Source organism: Zosterops lateralis, assembly GCF_965231275.1.
Source record: "Zosterops lateralis genome assembly, chromosome: 20".
NCBI classification, from domain to species: Eukaryota; Metazoa; Chordata; class Aves; order Passeriformes; family Zosteropidae; genus Zosterops; species Zosterops lateralis.
Window position 1 is genome coordinate 7492248 of NC_139780.1, and position 21400 is coordinate 7513647.

Consider the following 21400-nt stretch of genomic DNA (forward strand, 5'->3'; position numbering starts at 1 on the left):
CATATTCATCACCCCTGGCTGTTTATCTGTCTGTCCCCTGGGAATGCAGCTGCAGGAATATCTCCTACTACAAAAGCCTCATCTGAAATTCTTTTCGCTTGTCTTGAGCCAAAGCATAAACTTCCTCTGTGAAGGATGGGATGTTTAATGGAAACGTTGCTACACTGTCATGGTGTTTTAATAACATTTCTAATGTGTCAAATCCCCAGTGATTTTAAACCACACTGCAGACTCAGCACAGCTCCACTGTGACCTGGTTTGGAGACAGATTATTTACTCTTGTTTTACATGTTAGGGCATATGATGCAGACCAGAAATGACTTTTTCAAGGTCACCAAGGTCTCACTGGTGCAAGGAGCTTCCTGTACAAGTTTCCTTGCAAGTGTGGGTGGCTGCCCCTAAGTAAGACAGCCACACATTTAAATATTGTGCTTTTTAGTCTGAGCATCAATTGTTACTTTCCTGAGGGTGCAGGAGCAAATATCCTGCTACAGTCTGGTAGTGGAATGAGGCTGTTGGATTTATGGAATTGCTGCTCACTTCACATAATGCTTTCTGATGTATTTGGTGCTGAGCTATGTTATGCTGCCTTAGTCCATATGGTTGGAGCAGATTTGATTTTGGTTTTCCTTAATTTAATTCTGTGTGCTGTCAAATGTACTTTATTCTGTATATTGTGTCTGCACTTTTATAGTAAACTCCCTCCTGTTTAGTGCTTTTGTTGAAAATGTTCTCTCAAAGTCTGAACTAAATTAGGGTTTCACTCCTATGCGTGTTTCTGAAATATTCGTAGGATGTTAATGACTTGGAAGACATCGTGTATCAGCTTTGACTCAATTTTCAGGATTTTTTTCCAGCTTTCTGGATTTTATAATAAAAATCCCTTTGTAATTAATCTGTCTGTGCCCTGACTTCAGCCATGCACTGGCTGAAAAAAAGGGCAAGGTAAAGAGCTCATAAATACCTTCATCCAACAGCCTTTACTTGTCACTGAAAACTGAACCTGTCTTGAAAACAAGAAAACAGGTCACTGCTCCACACAGTGCTAAGGAGAGGTGTTAGTGTTTTCACTTCATCAACCCAGCAGAGATTAACCCCCATTGTGGCTGTGACATTCATTTCCAGCCTGTTTGGGATATTCCAGGAACCCGAGAAGCCCTAGGCACAGACGGGGCTGCCCCTGAGGAGTGAGTGAGTGCAGAGCCCGGGGAGGCTCTCACAGACTTGTCCTCTGAACAGCAGCCTGCTCAGCACTTACTGAGCACCAGAACTTGCTCAGCCAGCTATCTCTGTCCATCTGCTTGCCACAGCCTGGGCGAGCTGATAAGCAGCACCTTGCAGTAGTCCTGGGAGAGAGGCTGGGCTGGAGTCTGGAGACATTGTACTGGGCATATGCTGAAGTCAGCAACACATTCCAGTGCCCTTCTCTCTGCCTGGAATTGCCAAGTTACAGCTACCACAGAAGATAACAAACCAAAAATGTGAAATGTGGGAGTGACAGGGAAGAAGAGTAGGTGAAGATAGCTGGAATTCAGTTTGGAGAGAGAAATAATTTGAAATAGATTATCTAGAAATGTGTCTCATAAAAGTCTCTCTAGTTTGCTATCTGCTGACTCAAGTTATTATTATTATTATTATTAAAAAGCAGAATGACTTTGTAAAGAGTCTGGCTGGTTCTGGAGATAGTGAAAGGCTGTTGAATGTGGAGGAGCTTATGACTAGTTCACAAAATAAATACTGCCAAAACAATGATCTTTGCTTAGTTTTCCTCCCAGCTGCCCGTCTGACTTCCAGAATCTCTTAAGAGAAAGAACATCCCGTTCATTGATTGCTTCTGGGAACCAGTTTGGTAGAGTGTTAATATACCTTGGTGGGCACAGAGCCTCTGTAATGAGAAGTGGGGTCAGTCAGGGTTTTCATTAGCTTGCTTTTCCCAAGTATTTTTAGTATGACTGCACTTAACTCCCTTGAGGTTTCTTCCTTGGCAATTTTCAGCTGCTGGAGCAGAACAGGTCCCTGCACAGTGTCTTGTCTGGCTTTTTGTTTTACCCAATTTTACATCCTCAGTTCAGTGGTGTGACATACAAACAACCATCAGGCCCTTGCTGCCAAAGCTACTGGTCCTGTAAACCTGCTTAATTTGTTCCTAACCAGGGAAATAGGGAAGCAGGATCTGCTGTTACCTTTTCCCCTGTCACATTCAAATCTCTGTGGGATGCAACCAACATTTTATTTATTCCCTGTCACATCACAGGTTTAAGTATCTCCTCAGCTTTCAAGTCATCTCACCTATCTCTCTGCTGTTGCCAAACATGCTTTTAATCTCTAACAATGTCAGGCTTCTCTGATACACAATATGCAAAGCATTGCTGGAGAAGGGGGGTCAGCATACAGGAGAAAAGGAAAACATTTTGTGTGTGTGTGTCAATCTGCAGAAATTTACTGACTGGGTTTCCAATTGCTTCAAAACCTTGCTGGAGAGCTGATGCAACAATGTGTAGTGAAAGGAAAACAGGAATTTTCTGCAAGGACTGGAGTGTCTCGCTGTGCAGTGAGCTTATGCTTCCCTCTCTCACATTACCTGCTCTGTTATTCTGCTCTTCTCTCTCACAGAGCATTTCTTTGCAGTTTTCTGCTGCCAGTGCTGGTGTTGTTTCCCAGTTTAGTACAAGAAGGCTGCTCTTGCAGAATCTTTTCGGTGCTGTGTGCTGGGAAAGGCAGTGCATGGGCAGCACAGGCGGTGTGGGTGATTTCAGCTCCTCACAAGTCTGACGTCTGCAGTTTGTTAGAATGTGCTTGTCTGTCTTTAAATAACAACTTGCAGTTATTGCAACCCGAAGCCTTGGTTCTTGTGCAGCATCTGATGCAGGATCGAGGGCTGCACTGAGGATTTCCACAGAGAATTACTTTTTGGTGGTTAAATGTAGTGTGTTTGATTCCTAACGTGCATGTGACACAAAAATAGACTTTATGAGCTGGTTTCACACAGAGCATGTTTGCCATGTTGGATTTCCTGTCTTCCTCATCTCAGAAGCTGGGATTGCCAGGTGGCTGACAAAGCTCCCTGGGATCAGCTCTAACTGGCATGAGAAAGTCGTTACATGTGTGTGGGCACATCACAAAAAGTTGCTTTCCACAATGACATCTGTTTGCTCAGATATAAATGGATCAGTGACCGTCTCATCTGGAAGCTGGGGTGCTCTGATCCGTGGTTTGCCTCATGTGCTGCATCCAGCACTTCTGGAATCAACACACCACCACTGCTGATTTCAAGTTGTTTCTCTCTTTTTGCAGGTGAATTAGAGAAAGTGACTCCCAGAGCATCTTGGCTGTATGAACTCTTGAGCTGTCAAGGGACTGAGAGGCTTATGAAGAGGTTCTGTCAGGCAAAACAGTGCTTAGCAAAGACACCAAGGAGAAGGGAAAAGGAGAAAGGGAGGGAGAGAGAGCTGAAACACTAACAAACCATGGTAGGTATTTGTTGTTTTTCACAGGGGTGCCTTAAAAGTGTTTTCTGCAGCCAGGCTTGCATGGGGCCTGATCAAACCCAAGAGAGGGGATTTTCTGACCTTGCACTAACTGAGGGATGGTACTGTGTGCTTTGAGCAAAGCAAGTGAGGTTTGATGTATTGTCAGCCTCTTAAAGCCAGAGAGTGTTCTTGTGAGCCTGCAGTACATGAATTATTAAATATGAACGAAGGGGATGCTCATAAGGTTTTCTAATAAAACTGGCATTAGCAGGCTGTAGCAAACAGCATCAGTGACCTTGAACTTGCAGATTTCATTACCAAATGCTCACATTCCCCTTCCACCTCTACCTCACAAAAGCAAGTTCTGATTATTGACATCCATGTGTGTGATTGAAGGTGCCTCTGTGCACACTTTGTGACAGTGTATATGAAATGTGTGTAGCCGAATATACCTGGTATGTATGGTTTAAGTGAGGAGTCATTTCTCATTTGCCTGGGTTTGGCTGCAAATAGCAATGCCTGAGATGTGGGATTTGTGAAGATCTGCAAGTATGAAGTATTGTGACGGTGAGATTCTGAAATGTGTTCACAAAAAGGCAATAAACCTACTCAGTTCCTGAGCAATATGAGTGGAGAGCAGTTTAAACATATTTATACATTTTTAAGCCCTCTAAGGTTATTACTGGGAGAATGAAAATGAGAATAAATGCAATAAATTTTAAATAGAATTACTAACAATTTTGTGGCTGGTTGCTGCAGGTAGCCTGTGTGTTATATTTGTATTTTTAAAAAAGACCTAAACCAAGACTTTTACCAGTTACAGAGTGAAAGAGAAAGAACACTTTGCAAAGCAGAGTTGTTAATATATTATATTTTAAATAGTGTCCCACTCTGTCATTCTTTTCGGCCTGACTTGTAAAGAGGAGTTGATCTTGTCAGCCCCTCTTCATTAGAAAAGAAAATGTGTCTCATAATTAGGACTTACCAATTTGTTTTTGTTGCACTGTTGTAACTGACATTTCATAGGGGAGAAGATGGTGGGTGAGTAGTTAAATGCAGCTTGGCCATTTCCCTGCAGCCCGGCTGCATCCATGTTGTGGATAACCACAAGAGGGACCTCCTGGAAGCATTTTGCAGCCTATCAAACTGCAGGGGATAAAACCAGCCCCTGACAGATGAATTGTTACTGCCCAAATTATCCATCTGGGTAGGAACACAAAAATTAGGAAGGGAATGATGTCATGACCTTCAATGGAAGAGACACAGGGAGTGCAATAAACCAGGAAATCACGGACAGTTCCTTAATAAGGATCCAGCCCAGAGGCCTCTGAGGTTCTTCAAAGGCCCTTTGTGTCCTTTGGAATGGGTACACTTACAAACCCATGCAGTAGGGGTGAAAATGACACCTAATTAAGGTGCTTAACGTATAGGAGGAACAGAGGGGTTTGGTTGGTGATTCCGCTCTGGGAGGCTTTCGGCAATGACTGAGGAGTCTGTAGAGATCAAGACTTATTGCTGCCCTTGCCACAGGTCTGTGCTGTGATCACAGCTGGTCTGGGGCACTGTTCAGATCAAAAAACTCTCACCTGAACAGTCTGCGGCAAACCCAAAACTTCCTAGCACAGGTTACCCAGCTAGCGAAGTTTACCTCCCTCAGCAGTACCATTCATGACTCTTGAGTTTCACTGCAGACTTTTAAAATTAGCACTCTAATATCTTCCTATTCATTTGAATATTTTTAAAAAAGAACTTTCAGTTTCTTACCGTTTATCTTGATTCTTATCTTCATTCATGCCTTTGTAAATCCCTATGCAGTGGCTGAGCCTCTCACGGTTCTGTATTGCCTGTGACTTCATCTGCTGCAGCAGCAAACCCGTGAGGGATTGGCTCTTTGCCTGTTCCAAGGTGTGCAGCTCTTGTCCCTGGCATAAACAGAGGAGAGGTTGCTGCACTCAGCCCTTCCAGAATACGCAAAATTGTATTTGGGAGAGTATCAATGCCTTTTACAAAATAGGAATTATCTCTCCTTGCCTGCCCTCCTTTCCACATGCTATGCCCAGTCTGCACCCTCCCTGCCAGGCAGGATTCCCATTCAGGCAATGTCCTATGTCCTATCAATAATCCAATAACTTTGTTCTCTTTTCTTCCTGTTTCCCACTCTGCCACAGAGATCGATCCGATCCTTTGCTAACGATGACCGCCATGTAATGGTGAAACATTCAACCATTTATCCATCTCCAGAGGAGCTTGAAGCTGTCCAGAACATGGTGTCAACAGTGGAATGTGCCCTTAAGCATGTGTCTGACTGGATGGATGAAAAAAACAAGTCTGCGAAGTGTGAGGGTGATGTGGAAGCCAAGGAGGAAGCTGCAGAAGGCACTGCCAAGTGAGTGAAGCCTCAGCTCACAACATGTCCCTGTGCTGCTCTCAGTGGCTCCTTTCCTCCAAATAAGAGTTGTAGTGTTACCTGGGTCTGCTGCAGATGAATGTTCATAGAAGAAGGGGGATATATCTGGACTTCTTGAGGTGGGAGCATGCGGGAGGTGTGCAGGGAATGGCTATAAGCCCAGTGTTGGTAGCAGCTGCTCTCCATTTCTTTGCTTTTTTTACTGTGATGTTGTGCAGTTGCATTTAGCAGACAAGCTTTTCAGCAGTTTGAAGCAAATACAGTTCCCTGGAACACAGCAGTGCAAATCAACAGCCATGTGCTTGGAGGCTCCTGCAGTCTGATACACAAAATAAGTTTTTATAATCCAGCATACAAAGTTTCCTGAGCCTCCATTACTTTCCATTATTGCCATAGTTTGACCCCAGCTGGCAACTCAGCCCCACATAGATGCTGATTTTTTATAAAAAAATAATCCAAGTGTGCAGTAAATGCTTTGGAGACAACTGGATGAGACAAGAACTGGTGCTGGCCTGTCAAAGAAGCATTTCTTGCATTTTATTCCATGCTTTTAAACAAACCCTAGTCTACAAAACTGGCTTTTGTGACAGTGTTCCTGTATTGCTTTGAAAATTATTTACTGTGGCTCTGAAATATTCCCCTAAACTGTAGCTGGAGAGTAAAACCCCCTCTTAATTACCCTAAATTGTTTCAATTCCAGGGATCAAGGTGGTCGGACATTATGTGGCGTTATGAGAATTGGTTTGGTTGCAAAGGGCTTGCTTATCAAAGATGATATGGATCTGGAGCTGGTTCTCATGTGCAAAGAAAAACCCACAAAGACCTTGTTAAGTCTCGTTAAAGACAATCTCCCAGCTCAAATTCAGGTGAGTTCGTTTTGAGCAGTCCTCCCACAATGGCTGATAGCACTTGCAAGGGCTATTTGGGGAAAGGCTGGAATTTATTCCAACAAGAAAGACAAGTGATATAAAGGAATATACTCTGAATCTAGGACAGCATCTGGGGCATGTGACATGTTTAATGTGGTGACATGAAGTCCTTACTCACCAAATGTGACCTCTTAGTGCTGTTGTTGCCCTACTCCTGTTTGTGCTGTCAGTTCTCTGGGAAGGCAGCTGGCCTCTGTGTGTGTAACTAACCCAGGGTGGGTTTGGGCGCTCTGCTCCACCCAACATGAGCTGAACTGCAGAAATCTTCCCTGCTCAAGTGTGTCACTCAGTGCCTGTTATTGTCCCCTGCCTGAACCTGCAGTTCCCCATTGCAGCTGCTTTGCTTGGGCTGTTCCCACATAAACCCCTCTGTGCTGCCAAGGTGAGGACATGTCACTTCAGGTGGTCACTTATTTGGGCTCATGTTAATCATGAGCTCACATTATTTTTATTTATTGCTGCTTAATCCTGATGGTGGCATCCAGCAGGCAGCAGTTGCAGCTTGTTTAGGGATACCACCTCTGTGACAGAGCTCTGAGGCTGACAAATCAGTCCAGCTTCCAGACTCACCAACACTGGTGCCAAGGAACTACACTCAAATGTTCCACTGCAAGTGCCTCTCTCCAAACCACAACCAAACTCAATCTGCTTTTCTCCTGATCTGTTTTTTTCCCCTTGTTTTACCATTCTTGACAGCTGTTAGTTCTCACCATTTATTTTCTCACACAAAGGGCTTGTTTTAGTGAGCTAATATTGTTCCTAGAGATGTGGCCTATCCATAGCTAAAAATGCAAAGGATCTTTTAAGTAGTAAAGAGTAAATATTACTTGTTTGAAAATTATAGGGGTGTATTGAGTATTAAAGAATAAACCTTGTAGTTGAGGCATGAAATGAGGAGGGTTGAAAGTGAGAAGTTAATATGTGCTTCAAAAGGAGTGAGATAAAATAAGAGAATAGACATAATTAAAATATGTGAATATTTTAAATAAATAAATTACTGAATGAGTTGAAGGGACAGGCAGGTAAGATGCTGTGGGGAAGGACTGTGAGGGATTACAGAAAAGATGAGGGAAGAGGACTCTGACTCATGAAATGCTCCAACTGTTGTGGGCATGGAGGATGAGGAGAGGTTCTGCAGAGGGATCAAATGCTGGAGATGAAGGAGTGTTTAGGCCCATTAGTGGACAAAAGGAGCAAGTGAGGCACAGAGACTCAGGAGCTTCTGCTTTGCTGCTTTGAAGGCTCATGGTGAGCAGATGCTCAGCCATTTCCATCCCAACAATAAAGGAGCTGCAGAGCAGATTGCAGCAGGGAAGGGGTCTGAATAGACATCCTAACCACGGTCTGCTGAACTAGACTCCACACAGAAGGAGTGGCTGGAGGCCTCTGAACCATCTGTGGCTGCCCTTCTGCTTCTGAAGGGTGAGAGAGGTCCCAAAGGGCTGCTGAAAGACCTGCAGAGAACTCTGATACAGTGCACATTAATGGAGCAAACTGTAAGGCAGTTGTAGCACTGGCTACAAAAAGAAATGTTTTAAATTGTTTCTAATGAGGGAGGCAAGGCTGCCTTTGTTATTGCAATGCCCTGTAGCCTTCTCATTAGCTGAGGCACATACACAGATTCTTCACTTTTTCAATCGATTGGGAGAGTCTTGAAATCTTTCTTGGTGACTTTCAGAAACTTACAGAAGAGAAGTATCTGGTGGAGGAGCATGTAAATGAGGCAGCTATTGTTATCCATAACACAAAGGAGCCCAAGCTCACTTTGAAGGTGATACTCACATCCCCTCTCATCCGAGATGAAGCAGAGAAGAAGGAAGGAGGTACACAGAGCGTTTTAACTTGGTTTTAAGACTGTCCTAGCTAAATGTCCTGACTGTGCAGCACAGGGTTAATTGGGAAGTAGGTTTTTAATTGTGCATCATGTACGGACTAGACTGCTATTGCCACCATGAATTATATTATTTGTAATTTTAGAAGACAGCAGTCACTTAATTCTCTTGCAAATATGTGTAGTTTTCCTTTGTAAGCAATATTCCCACCATGTTAACTTTGACATACAATTAGATCTTATTTCCCCTTTCTTTCAGACTTGCTATTTAATTCTTGAGCACCTGGCGCTGCACAGTCTTGTTTGCAAATTAAGTCAGTCAAGTGGGATTGGTTCACAGTTTCTTGAAAAATGCATAAAAATGTTTCTCTTTATGTAAAAGACCTTTCCTGCAAAGCTTGCCAGTGTGTCGTCCTGGCCTTCAGTTTTTATTGATTGATGATGTGTATGTTTCTGGCTTTAAGAATTTCCTAACTGGGATACAATTGAAGTTATGGTGCTGTGATACAGCACTTTTGCTTCTGAATTGAACGTTGTACCTCATGTCCTTAGAGCAAAATAGTTCTAGAAAACTGTCACTTAGTCCTTTCCGCTCCTTCTCCCTCACCGCGGTGTCCTACACAGTTCCGTGCCCGTGCTGCAGGAATGGTGTCTGTAGTACCAGTGAGGCTGGAAACAGACTGTGAGCAATAGAGAAGAGCAAATGTAGCTATACTTTGTTGTATTTAAAAAATCTTTTCAGTAATTTCTGCTTCTGCTTCCCAAACCTATCCCTAGAAACTTTGCCACTGGATGATGTCAGACCTTTGACCAACTGGCCACTCTCTGTCATGACAACTGAGGCAGCTGGGCCCGTGTGGGCTAGGGAACTCCCTGTCGCTCTCTTCCCATTTCTAGACTTGCCACAAGTCCTTTGCTTCCTCCCTCTCCCACATGGAATACCGATGGGATGAGAAATGTTGGTCAGTTTCTCCTCATTTTGTTGGAGGCTATGGCAGGAAGGATCCCTTTCCAAGTGACATGTAACACTTTGGCAGCAGTTGAATGCAGAAAAATCTTACAGAACAGATGAATGGCAAAGATCCCTTAATTACACTGGCTGTTTACTCTCAAATTAGCAACAATACTGTTTCCAAGACCATTAAAAATAAACTGCATATTGCTTTAGCTGTTCAGCTTCCCACAAGATGCTGAGACCAGCCCCGGGGCTGCTGCAGCTCATCCATGTTCATGAGAGAGCACAAAGTGCAGGACAAATCCCAACAAAGGATTTGTGAGATTCCCATAAGGGGATACAGTTTTACACAAAGGCTTCTGCCCAAGTATTTTCTTGTAAAAATTGATGCTGTTATGCCAGCAAAGTCCAGGAATTTCTGAATTAATCTCAGACTAAAGGAGGATTGGAATTTTTATGCTTTCTCATGCTTAAAACTAGGTGGTCTATTTTCTTTTGCAGTAAATTTTCAAAAGTCTCTACTATATTTTTGAAATTTAAAATGATTTTACCACCTCTCCTGAAGTGGTTATACACTGTCACTCTGTGCAGCTGCTGAGGACAGGGAATAGGGTTGTGGATCTCATTTTAAAGTCCACGTGGACTCATTTTAAAGTCACTTAAGGTTCACACCAAAAAAGTTTCATGTTTAGTATCAAGGGAGAATAACTGGAGAAACTGGTGAAAGCACCTTGATCTCCACAGCACTGCCATATTTTTTATACCACCACTGAACAGTATCAGCCAAATGTAAACACACTTCCTATGCAGTTTTAAAAACCTGTCAGTTGGCTCCATGCATTCTTTTGACTGAAGGAGCTTAAAGTACTGCTGAACTTGCCTTTCATCTTCCATGTAAGATAGGCCCAGGCTTTCTGGAGCCTTCGGAAAACTGACCAAGGTTTCTGTGGTGGGATTAGCACTAATCTGTCCTCTAACAACCCAGGTCAGGCCAATGGCCCTTGTTACCAGTGCTCCCATTGTTCTGTAGGAATGCTGTGTGTGCCTTCATGCCCTGATGTCAGAATGTATCAAAAAACATTCCTGGATTTCTCTTCAGTCCCCACCTCTTTGGAAAAGTGTTCATGTTTAAGATGTGGTGTTTGTCCTATTTGTTTTTGCTGCTCCTTAGCAAAAATAAATAGTGGCCCAGTGTGTGTGTGCATTTTGGTGTTTCTCACAAATAGCTACCTTTAAAGCTCTGCTTTCTCATGTTGAGAAGTCAAGCACCCAAATTTGCCTGCATTTTGCATCAGTTTAAATTTTGAACTTCCTAATAAACTGAATTTTTAGTCACAGCATCAAATATAAATTGGGCTTTCCAGATCAGAACCTTGTATCCTAAAAACCAGTTGTTGTTACTGAGCATACAGAAACAACAAATTATGTAACTACAAACAAGCTGGTTCACCAAAGTGGGGCTGAAGTCCTGTTGCTCCTGGAGCAGGACATGGCCAGTGATGCTCCCAAGGGGCCAAGTGCCTCTGAAGGGCAGCAAGCCCCAGACTGCCCTCCCCTCTCTGGAGAAGACAAGGCTCCTCATATGGCTCAAATGAATGGAGTTGGCAGCTCCTGTGTGAAGAGAATGCTACAGCAGTGGGGAGAGAATTCCTGAGGGATTGATTCTGCGTTGCATAGTGTGAGCTAATGTCAGGGCTTTAGAATTTACTCTTTACTGAACTCCTTGGATCACTGCCCTTGTTAAAACTACAAGGAAAAAAGGAAAGCTTTGCAATCCCGTTTGAAAATTTTGATTTGGTCTCACTTTCCTGACTGGCAGAGCATGAAGAAACATGCCATTCTCCCGAGGGGGTCTGAAGGGAGCCCGCTGCAAGCCGCTCGCCCTCTTCACTGCCTGTTCTCTTCATCTTTTTGTTTAATAGAATCTTGCATCCAAAAGTTGGCAGACTGCAACATCAAGACACTGAGGCTGAACAAGCAATTGGCAAAATTCTCCAAGATATTTGTAAATTAGACCTTGGAAAATGGTCTGTAAGAAAAAGTACGGTTCTAAATCCTTGAAACAAATCTTAGGAGGTTTTAGATTCACCTGAATGACAGGTGACATGTATTCCGTTTGCTTTGTAGTTTAAAAGAAAAATTAATTTACTTTATCAGTGGCTGCAACACTCTAGCAAAGCCTCATAAAACACTGAGCCCTAGTTCATCGCAAAAAATTAATGATTTTGCAGTCAGTCACCTTTACCATTTCTAACGTTTTAAAATAAGATTCTGATCATTCATTGACAGTACTTGTTTGATACAATACTTGAGCTTTAAGCAGATGTTTATATTGTCTGCAGTGAAGTTTTCTCAGAGAACTACCCAGATGGATGTTGAGTAATTCTGTGCCACAAATGTCACTCCTGAAACAATGAAACTGCAAAGGAAATTTAGAAGCAAATCTTGTATTCCAAAGTGACCTTTTGTGCTCAAAGAAAGCCAGAGCTTTGAGACTTTGCAGCTTTCATTTGGAAAACAGACAAGAGGAGTGATTAATCCCAATCCTGGAATGCTGTTGATGAGGGCAATAACAAACAATGCAAATATCTGCTGTGAAGTTCACAGGGGTTAGAAAAGCAGCTTATAGCACTTAATTCAGCAGCTGTGAACTGCAACCATCACCTGTTAGACAAGATACTGGTCCTGTTCAGTTTTACACTGGTGTGGGTTTTTTTGCTTTGGGCTCTTTTATTCATCATAACATCAAGTGCTTTTAGCAGAGTAACCTTCCCAGGAAATGGCTTAGGAGAGGCAGCCTTAACATTAAAGATGCAATTGCTTACACAGCCAATCCCATTCAAAGGAACCCATGAAAATATCTTTGGAGATGGCACTAACAAACTGATGGTTACTTTTTCCTCCTAACTTGTCCTGGTATTTTAGAGGTTGTCTTGGATTTTGTTCATCTAGCACAGTCTTTGGTTTGAAATGGATTTAGTATTTCATTCAGCTCTGCAAAGGTCTCTAAAGACCTGGAGAATTAACCATTATGAATAATGAAGAGAGTGTATTTCCAAATAATTTATTTTTAAGTCAAGAGTAATTATGTATTCATAGGAAAATGTCATATTCAAGGTTTTACCTAAGCCATGGATTCATTTTGTTATTCCAGTTGTTCTCAACATCAGCTAAAACTAGTATCTTTGTAACGTGATTTCACAGAAATGTAGAATATGTTTTTTATATAGAGTTTCCAGAGAACCTGGATTTTACAAACTCCTTTGGATTAAAATAAAATAAATACAGAAGAAAGGAGTGATAGAGAATTCCCCTTAATGTAGACTTGGATGTGGCTGCTAAAAGCTGTCATTACAAGTTGGTTGATAAAGGGGGGGAAGGCAAAAAAGTGTAAACCTGGACAGAAAATACCAGTGTCTTGTCTCTCAAATCCTTCTTTGAATTTCCTCTGTTGGTTTCAGTTGCTGTTGGGAAGCTTTCACATGAGGGCACTTCCTCTCAAATACATGAATGACCTGGAAGTTACCATACCCACTCTTTCATATGCTCTGGTTATATGAAAGGCGAACCAAACTAAAGTATTGTACTAGCATTTCCTGTATATTTCTTTCATTGAATTATACTGGCTAGTACTGTTCATGCAATAATATTTCAAATATATTCAATATTTTTCTTTGGAATTCTCAACAATTGCATGGATGTAATTTTTCTACCTATTATGTTTTTTTTATTACCCCCTGAGAATATTTTCCTCTTGTCCAAAGAAGCTTTGAAATTCTGTGCCACCTTTGTGGAACAGAAGTCACAAAGAAGAGGAGGAAAAAAAAGCCCAATATATCCCAACAGAAAAAAAAAAAAAAAAAAAAAAAAAAGGAAAAGTGCTATAGAGCTATTTTCTGCCCTGAAATGTGTTCTACATTTTAATAAGATCCCAGATTGTCTGTAGCAGTGGCCATCTTTATTATTACTATTATTTTACAAGGAGTGAATGCCTTTGCTTCTGTTGCACACGTGCACATTTACTACCTTTAATGGCTTGTTTAAATTAAATAACACCGTGCACTTAAATTCTGGGAGTCTTATTATCTCATTGAGATGCTGCCGCTCTTTTTGTATTGTGACAGAAACCCCTTGGTCAAATTGTATCTGTCTCTTTTTATCCCATTTTTACCAGTAGATAATGTTGCGATGAAAGATCCTCCGGACTTATTGGACAGGCAGAAATGCCTGGAGGCCTTGGCGTCTCTGCGGCACGCCAAATGGTTTCAGGTTGGCTCTTTGTTCTTACCTTGTTGTTATTGTAGCCTTGTGAGGTTTAATTTGAGACAGTTTTAATTTTAATGCCTCTTTAATTTCTGACTAGTCCCTCCTAGAGTGAAGGTCTAGAATTCCAACCCAGTGCTGTACTGTGCGAGGGCAAACGTGACAGGGAGACAGTCAGCTGGTCCAGAGTTGTCATGAGGCTACAAAAGCAATCTTGACATTTCACTACCTTTTTTATACATCTCTCTAAATTCAAGGTTACTATTATATAAGTGTTTTTATTTTGCATGAAGCTGATTAAGTATTAAGTAATAATAATTTAAAACAAAATCTATCCCAGGACTCTGTGCATTTAAAAAGAAAAGCAAAATTGAAGACCAGGCTTTTGCAGGTGTATTGGAATCATTTTGTTTATTTTAGGCCAGGGCAAATGGACTAAAATCATGTGTAATTGTCCTTCGTATTCTGCGGGATTTGTGCAACAGAGTCCCCACATGGGCACCACTGAAAGGCTGGGTAAGTACAAAAAGAACTGAAGGCCACAAGGTCATGTCTCAGATCTCCTGAGAGCTGTAGCAGTGTCTGCACTGGAGAAAGCATAGTCTTGTATGAGACTCCTCCTTCCACCCCTGTTCCTTTGCTCCCTATTAACTGCTCCTTGTGTAGGGGAGAGAAGGCAAGTAGTCCTCGAGTCTGTGACACACTGATCCCATGGAAAGGGACATATTCCATGGAAAGGGACATGCTGATCCCATGAAAAGGGATACTGATCCCATGGAAAGGGACATGCTGCTGTGGGCCTTGCATACATATCCCCAGAGGACTGGCAATAGACTCCCACTTTGTTGCCTTCCATCCCTCGTTTAGTCTTCCAAAACTATCCTTCTCCCGTGACAATGCCACTTCTGCCAGCAGCTGTTGCCCTTTCCTGGGGCAGGTTTGCTCTGCATGCCTAGAGAGGAACACTCTGTAGGGCAGCAGAGGTGGTGCTTCTGTTGTGTGGAACTGAAAACCCTCTAAGAGGAGAACATTCATCTGGCTTGACTTTAGAGACCCCTCCTTTTTGACTTTTTGGGCAGCCACTGGAGAGCAGCTGGTGTCCTCAAAAGGTGACTCAAAGGAGGGGACAAAGACATGTGCCCTGCACGAGGCCATGGCTTCCTCTCATGCAAGTCTCTGTCCCTTAGACCTGCAGTGGATTACAAAGTGACCTGATGTAAATGTCCATCCCCTCTGCTCCCCCATTTTTAACAGCAGTCACAGTTACCCTTGTATCCATACTAATCATAATTTAATGTCTTCTAGCCACTCGAGCTTATATGTGAAAAATCTATAGGTACTTGTAATAGACCTTTGGGCGCTGGGGAAGCCTTGCGACGAGTGATGGAGTGTTTGGCATCTGGAATTCTACTTCCTGGTAAGGGGCCAAATGAACTCCAGGAACACAAAGGGATGGGCAGCCCACCTCAGCATTTAGCTGTTGCTCTAGGATTGTATCAGAAATGCCTGCCATGAACGCTGAACCTGCCATGGAGTGCAATTAATGTTTTTTTCTCTAAAATTAAAAGAAAGGATTTTGCATAGTGGTCACTGTGTGAATGATACTGCCACTGCAAGAGAAGTTAAGGGGGAATGTTAGATATGTTATAAATTAACCCCTACCTCATTAAGAGGTTGCAGGTAAATAGACTTAATGATTATCGGTTTCTACAGATTCCTTGAAATCTATGTATCTGTGTTTTCTTCCAGACCCACTGATTTCAGTTAATGTTATCACCCATGTGCAGTGTTTACCCTGATAAGGTCTGTGGCCACTGCAAGGGTGTAAAACCTTGGGTCAGTTTGCGTTGTGTGAGGCCTGACTCACTGCTGGAGAAGAGGTGCTGCCCACTCTGCAGCAGCTGGGCTCAGCTGCTCTGTCAATCCTTGTTTGCACACTCTGCTCTTCCCCTCAATAATCCCCATTCCTCTCCCTGCCAGGGGGCCCAGGGCTGCACGACCCCTGCGAGCGCGAGCCCACGGACGCTTTGTCTTACATGACAGTTCAGCAAAAAGAAGCCATTACACATAGTGCTCAGGTAGGGAACTCTGTGTGTGCTGCAACAGTGAGGAATTCAGCTCATTAGCACTATTTATTCTCTTGCCAGGATGACTTGTTTTCATGGCAGTCCTGACAGTTCTTGGGCTGTGCTACCCTGGAAAGGTTAAACCGTAGTTCAGGAGTGCAAGAATTAAATGTATGAAATCTTATCCTTGCAGAGGCAGTGGGATGTCTGTGCACTCACCTCTGCTCCCAGCACAGAGCCCCTGGGTGGGCTCCCTGTCAGTGTGCCCTGCACTCTGTGTTATAGAAATTCATGAGTTTTATGTTTTTAGACATTAGCATTTTCCACAGCTATTGCTGAGGCCAGCTGTAAAAGCTGTCTTCTTATCTGTCAAAACCACAGAATTAGTTTTGGTGTCTAAAGACTTACTAAAAAACTTGGGCAACTGAGGTGAAATCCTGCTGTGATTAATTTGTTTCTACTGTCCCTTTCAGCATGCACTCAGATTATCAGCCTTTGGGCAGATCTATAAAGTTTTGGAAATGGATCCCCTCCCATCAAATAAGTCATTTCAGAAATATTCCTGGTCAGTAACTGACAAAGAAGGTAGGTATTATTTGTTCCAAAAGTCACAATTGGGCAGTAAACTAGGAGTTAATTTAAAATGAGTGAAGTTCTGAATTATGTGCTGTGAATGTGAAGTAGAAGCTTTTCTTTGTTATATGTGGGGTGATTTTTTTTAAAAAAAATTTCATTGTGAGAATAAAATCTGGAAGTTCTGTTTTCTAGAAATACCAAGAGACAAGAGGCAGAACAGCTGTAATATAGCTGATCATTATCTTTAAGCACAAAGTCCCTTGGCATCCGAAATAGTGTTTGACTCTTATGCTGGCAAGGAGAGACTGTAGACATGTCAAACACTATATAATGTGTCCATAATAACAATTAGTCAAAAATTCTTCCTAGAAAACGATCTATATCTAATTTTAAAAAATTCTATGTGTATTTTTTTATAAAAATAATACTGTTGGAGGTCTTGCTTAAACTAAATGTGGAAAACAGCACTGCAGGTTTGCAGTCCTTATCCCACACCTGGTATTGGATGGACACAGAGATCCCACCAGGCCTAGTAGAATGAGCAGTAAACCAGTATTGGCTTTCATGTAGCAATAAGAAAGCTGTGACTGATGGATGAGTTCTTTTCTCTATAAACAAGCAAGGAACAGTGTGGGACTAATAAGACTCCTGCTGTGGGATCGTGTTTTCCTAATGGCATATCCATATTACAAGGAACCTTATACCCTAGGTACAGGCTCATCTGCTCTGAAGAGACCGTTTGAAGACAGTGTTGGAGATGATAAAGATCCAAATAAAAAGATGAAGCGTAATCTGAGGAAAAGTAAGTGCAGCACTTCTTCATTCTGTTTTCAAAGATCTATTGTACACGGGGAGCTGCTTTAAAAGCTTCTCTGTTGGTGTGGTAGAGCATGTGAAAAAGTCTTTGGAACAAAATTGTTGTCGCTATTACCCCACATTTGGAATGTCAAACACATCTATGTGCATCTGAATTTCCCCTGACATGCTTTACTAACTGAATGATTTGCATTTTTAAATGGGATTACCCATCAAGCTACACCAGAACTTAAGTTGCCCAAGCAGCTGAGGTATTTTATTGGTAACATCCCTGTATTGTGGGGTCTTTTTAAAGTACTGCAGTGACTTTGCTGAGTGAAGATTAAATTCTCTTCACTCTTCCTCTTCCTGAGTTAGGTGTTGGTCTCTCAAGATCTCCCACAAGGAAAATATAATGTGTAATCTGCAAAACATTAATGCTGCACATATGCACAAGACTAGAAGTCTCTTGGCATTGTGGGATGCAGTCATTCTGGGGGCTATTTTCATTGTGCTACTTGGATGCCAGTTCTGGATCTAGTTCCCCATTAGCTATAAAACTTGCTACTCCTTTTACAGCAGCCAGGAGGAATACAGCTAGCTGCAACACAACGGTGTTAATATAAAACCAGGTCATTATAGTTGTTTCCCCAAATTAGAATGGCTTATTAAAGACTTAAAAGTGTTATGGCTCTCTATCACCCTGTGAGAGGTTGAGGGGTGGTTTTGCTCCTTGATACAGACAGAAGGCACTGAAATGCAAACTGTTTCATTTTTCTGTTCATCTTGTTTTGTTCATTTTCCTTTCCCCTCCTTCCCCTACCCTTCTACTATCTTGTACTAGTACTAGATAGTAAAGCAATAGATCTCATGAATGCTCTGATGAGGCTGAACCAAATCAGGCCAGGGCTTCAGTATAAGCTGCTGTCACAGTCTGGTCCAGTCCATGCCCCAGTCTTCACAATGTCTGTAGATGTTGATGGTACGACTTATGAAGCATCAGGACCTTCTAAGAAAACAGCCAAGCTCCATGTGGCAGTGAAGGTAAGGCAGCCTGAAGTAATCTGCTAACCCCAGATCCTCGGGATGGAGTATAAAATGTGCTTAGAACTAGTAATATGCAAGCTCAAAATTAAAAAAAAAAAAAAAAAAAAAAAAAATTAAGCTGAGCTGCACGCTGTGTGCTCTAAAGACAGCTGGGCATGGTTCAAAGAGCGTCACTGGTTTTGTGCTAGCAAGGCGGAAGAATTTCCCAGGACTCTACAGGTCAGCTCATGTTGCAGTGGACTGAATGTGGTGGTCAAATTCTAGATGGGAGGGGTTTAGTTGTGTTCTGTTCTGCTCCTTCCTCCTGTTGGCTTGGAAAAGCATGCTGGAGGCTGCTTCTTTCTCCCCCTCCTTCTCTGTGTCCATTCCTGGCCTGTAAGCTCCTGGAAATAGAATTCTGTCCTCAGTGCCTGAAGAGTACCTCTGTACTGGCTAAACCATGTCAATCATTTATCCAGTAAAATTTCCAGTAGGACATTGGTATCATTCAGAGAGTGGTCAAGCTGCTGTTGCTTCCTCTAGGTGCCCTACATGACAGCAGGACAGACACTGCCCAATGAGAGCATCTCCTAGATGTGGTGCTTGGGGATGTGGCTTAGTGGTGGACAGGGCTGGGGTAATGGACGGTTGGACTCAGTGACCTTAAAGGTCTTTCCCAACCTAAATGAGTCTATGAAAGAACATCTGTTCATAGAACTGCTCTTCTGATAGGAACAGGCCCATCTGTCATTCTCTGCCTCATTTTGTTTTGAACAAGAATCTCCTTTTTAGAATCTTCATCTGGCAACTTTCTGCTTTCCTTTGATTTCAGTTTTGAAAATCCCATTGTCCTACATGCTTTCAAGTTCAAAGTGTCCAGAAGTATCTGAGGGCATGTGTTATTCCTCCAGGAAAAGTAGCTCTCTGCATGTGTGTCCTTCCAGACCTTCTGCCTCATTCTTTTATTTTGTCTTCCTCCCTGCAGTTTAAAGAATAACAAAAAAACCCCAAAAATCCCCCTTGCCCTGAAAAACTGACTGCTCTGCCCTTGAACTTCTCTGCGTCAGCCAGATCTGTGCTGGTGCCGACCCAGCTCTGTTTTCTCTAAATTTACACATCAAAACATCTGCGATTCAAGCCAAGAGGAAATGGGTGGTGTGCTTGAGACTTGCTTTTTTTTCTTTCTTTCTTTCCCTTCTCAACAGACCCAGACCCTGCCTTCCCAGTCTTATAGGAGGGCATAATGTGAGATTTCACTTTCTAATCTGACCTTTTAAAAATGCAGAAGCCCTGAAAACAGAGCCAGATGTACCCCAACTGCATGGGAGCTGAGCTGGGGGTTACCCAGGTAGTTCTCAGCTCAGGGTTAGAACAGAGTCGTTTTTGCAGACTTTGTTCTTGGCCCTAAATTTTCAGCAGAGCTTCAGGTTCCTTTCAGTTTCCTTTGCCCTTGTGGTAGCTCTATGCAGCTGGATCAGGAAGCTGGTTAAAGGAGAGGCTGGCCTTGCTCATGGAGGATGTTTTTGAAAGAACTGAGCTCCAGAAGTACCATCTTGTACAAGGCTTTAATTCTCACAAGACTGTTTGTCACGCTTGCCCCACAGTCCATCTCTTCATCTGTCCATAGACACAGCGAGGGGGGAAATCGTGCATGAAGCTATTTCCTTATAAGGCCATTAGCCAGTGTCTTTAATTTCTTACTTTACAAGGAATTCCCAAGATGATGAATGTTGCTCATGAGTATCTTTCAGACTAAAATTCTGCTTTGTATTGATTCCACCTTTGGAAACCTGAAATTATTTTCCCCATTGATACTGTATTCCCTACTGATAACCACTAAAATGGGTATCTCCATTTCCATTAGGGGAAAACTAATATTCTAAGCAATCTGCCTTTTTTAGGTGTATGGTGGATTGTTTCTTGTGTTGTGATCAGCTTTTTGTTCATTCCTGTTCTGATGCCTCTGTCACAGTTCATTTCATGGGGCTTTGTTGTAGGTTTTACAAGCGATGGGGTATCCAACAGGTTTTGATGCAGATGTGGAGTGTGTAAGTTCTGACGAAAAATCAGATACCGAAGGCAAAAATGAAACAACGTCTTCAATCTCAAGCAATAATAATACTGGAAATTCCACAGCTGACACCTCAGCTACCCTAGAGGTGAGGATTGCATTGAAAGTACAAAAGAGGTGTGGGGTTTGAGGTTTCACTTTTCATTAGGGTTGTTTTTTTCTGTTCTACTTGTCAGAATGGTAAAACATACATTTCTTCAGTTGGGAGACAATTTCCAGAGAGTGTGTAATCATGAGTAACTCAAACCACATACATGTTTAGCCCACTGAGAAATTTCCAGGGAAATAGAAATGGAGTATTTTTAATGGAACTGCCCTGTTTTTATCCATAGCTGAGAGAATTCTATTGCAGACTGATCTGGTGTGCTGAGATCTCAGCTTTACCTTGCTTTCCAAACAGTTACAGACATTTCTACTGAAACACGTGACTCAGGGCATGTCTTCACTCTGAGCTTGGTAGTGCCTGGATATAATGAGATGGAACAGCAGAGACATGTGCAGGGCTGGAAAGGCCAGTCTCTCCTTTCGGTGTGAAAGCCTTCGATTTCAAGGAACTTGACACCACAGCCCCACCTTCAGCTTCAGATTCTCTAAGGGTTGCAATTCCAAGTGCAGCTGGTGTCATGTTTAGTTTGTGCAGGCACCAGACCAGGCCGCGAGGACAGTAGCCCTCACCAACAGAAATAAATGGGTGTGACTTCTGTGACACTATTGTTTGTCCTCCTGCCCTTCTTTAGAGTCTTGCCCTTTGCTGTGCCAGCATCACCAGTTGTGCTGTAGCCAGGGCAGTGTTAGCTGTGATACAGGTGTGCGGAGGTTTGGCTGCCTCTTTAAGAGAGGCTAACACCCTGCATGTCTCTCTAGGTAAGAACTCAGGGTCCCATACTCACAGCAAGTGGCAAAAACCCGGTGATGGAGCTCAATGAAAAGAGAAGAGGTCTGAAGTACGAGCTCATTTCTGAGACAGGGGGAAGCCACGACAAGCGCTTTGTGATGGAGGTGAGTGGAGCA

The 21400-nt window shown here is 42.6% G+C and overlaps 1 protein-coding gene across 12 annotated transcripts in view; it reads left to right on the forward strand.

Moving 5' to 3' along the window:
- The window catches only part of STRBP (spermatid perinuclear RNA binding protein), a 59259-nt gene that overhangs the window by 19041 nt on the left and 18818 nt on the right, over nt 1-21400 (forward strand). For 10 of the 12 annotated variants that reach the window (XR_014591449.1, XR_014591450.1, XR_014591451.1 and 7 more), the window contains exons 2-14: nt 3295-3470; nt 5639-5856; nt 6578-6743; nt 8485-8629; nt 13767-13861; nt 14276-14371; nt 15161-15272; nt 15836-15933; nt 16395-16506; nt 17207-17299; nt 18137-18336; nt 20316-20477; nt 21254-21388. Coding sequence is in view for 8 of the 12 variants with exons in the window: in XM_083875661.1 (XP_083731787.1) it covers nt 3468-3470; nt 5639-5856; nt 6578-6743; nt 8485-8629; nt 13767-13861; nt 14276-14371; nt 15161-15272; nt 15836-15933; nt 16395-16506; nt 17207-17299; nt 18137-18336; nt 20316-20477; nt 21254-21388 (1635 nt within the window). In the remaining 4 variants the exon portion in view is untranslated. The remainder of the gene's footprint in view (nt 1-3294; nt 3471-5638; nt 5857-6577; nt 6744-8484; nt 8630-13766; nt 13862-14275; nt 14372-15160; nt 15273-15835; nt 15934-16394; nt 16507-17206; nt 17300-18136; nt 18337-20315; nt 20478-21253; nt 21389-21400) is intronic. The other 2 variants (XM_083875663.1, XM_083875665.1) reach the window with 1 other exon arrangement.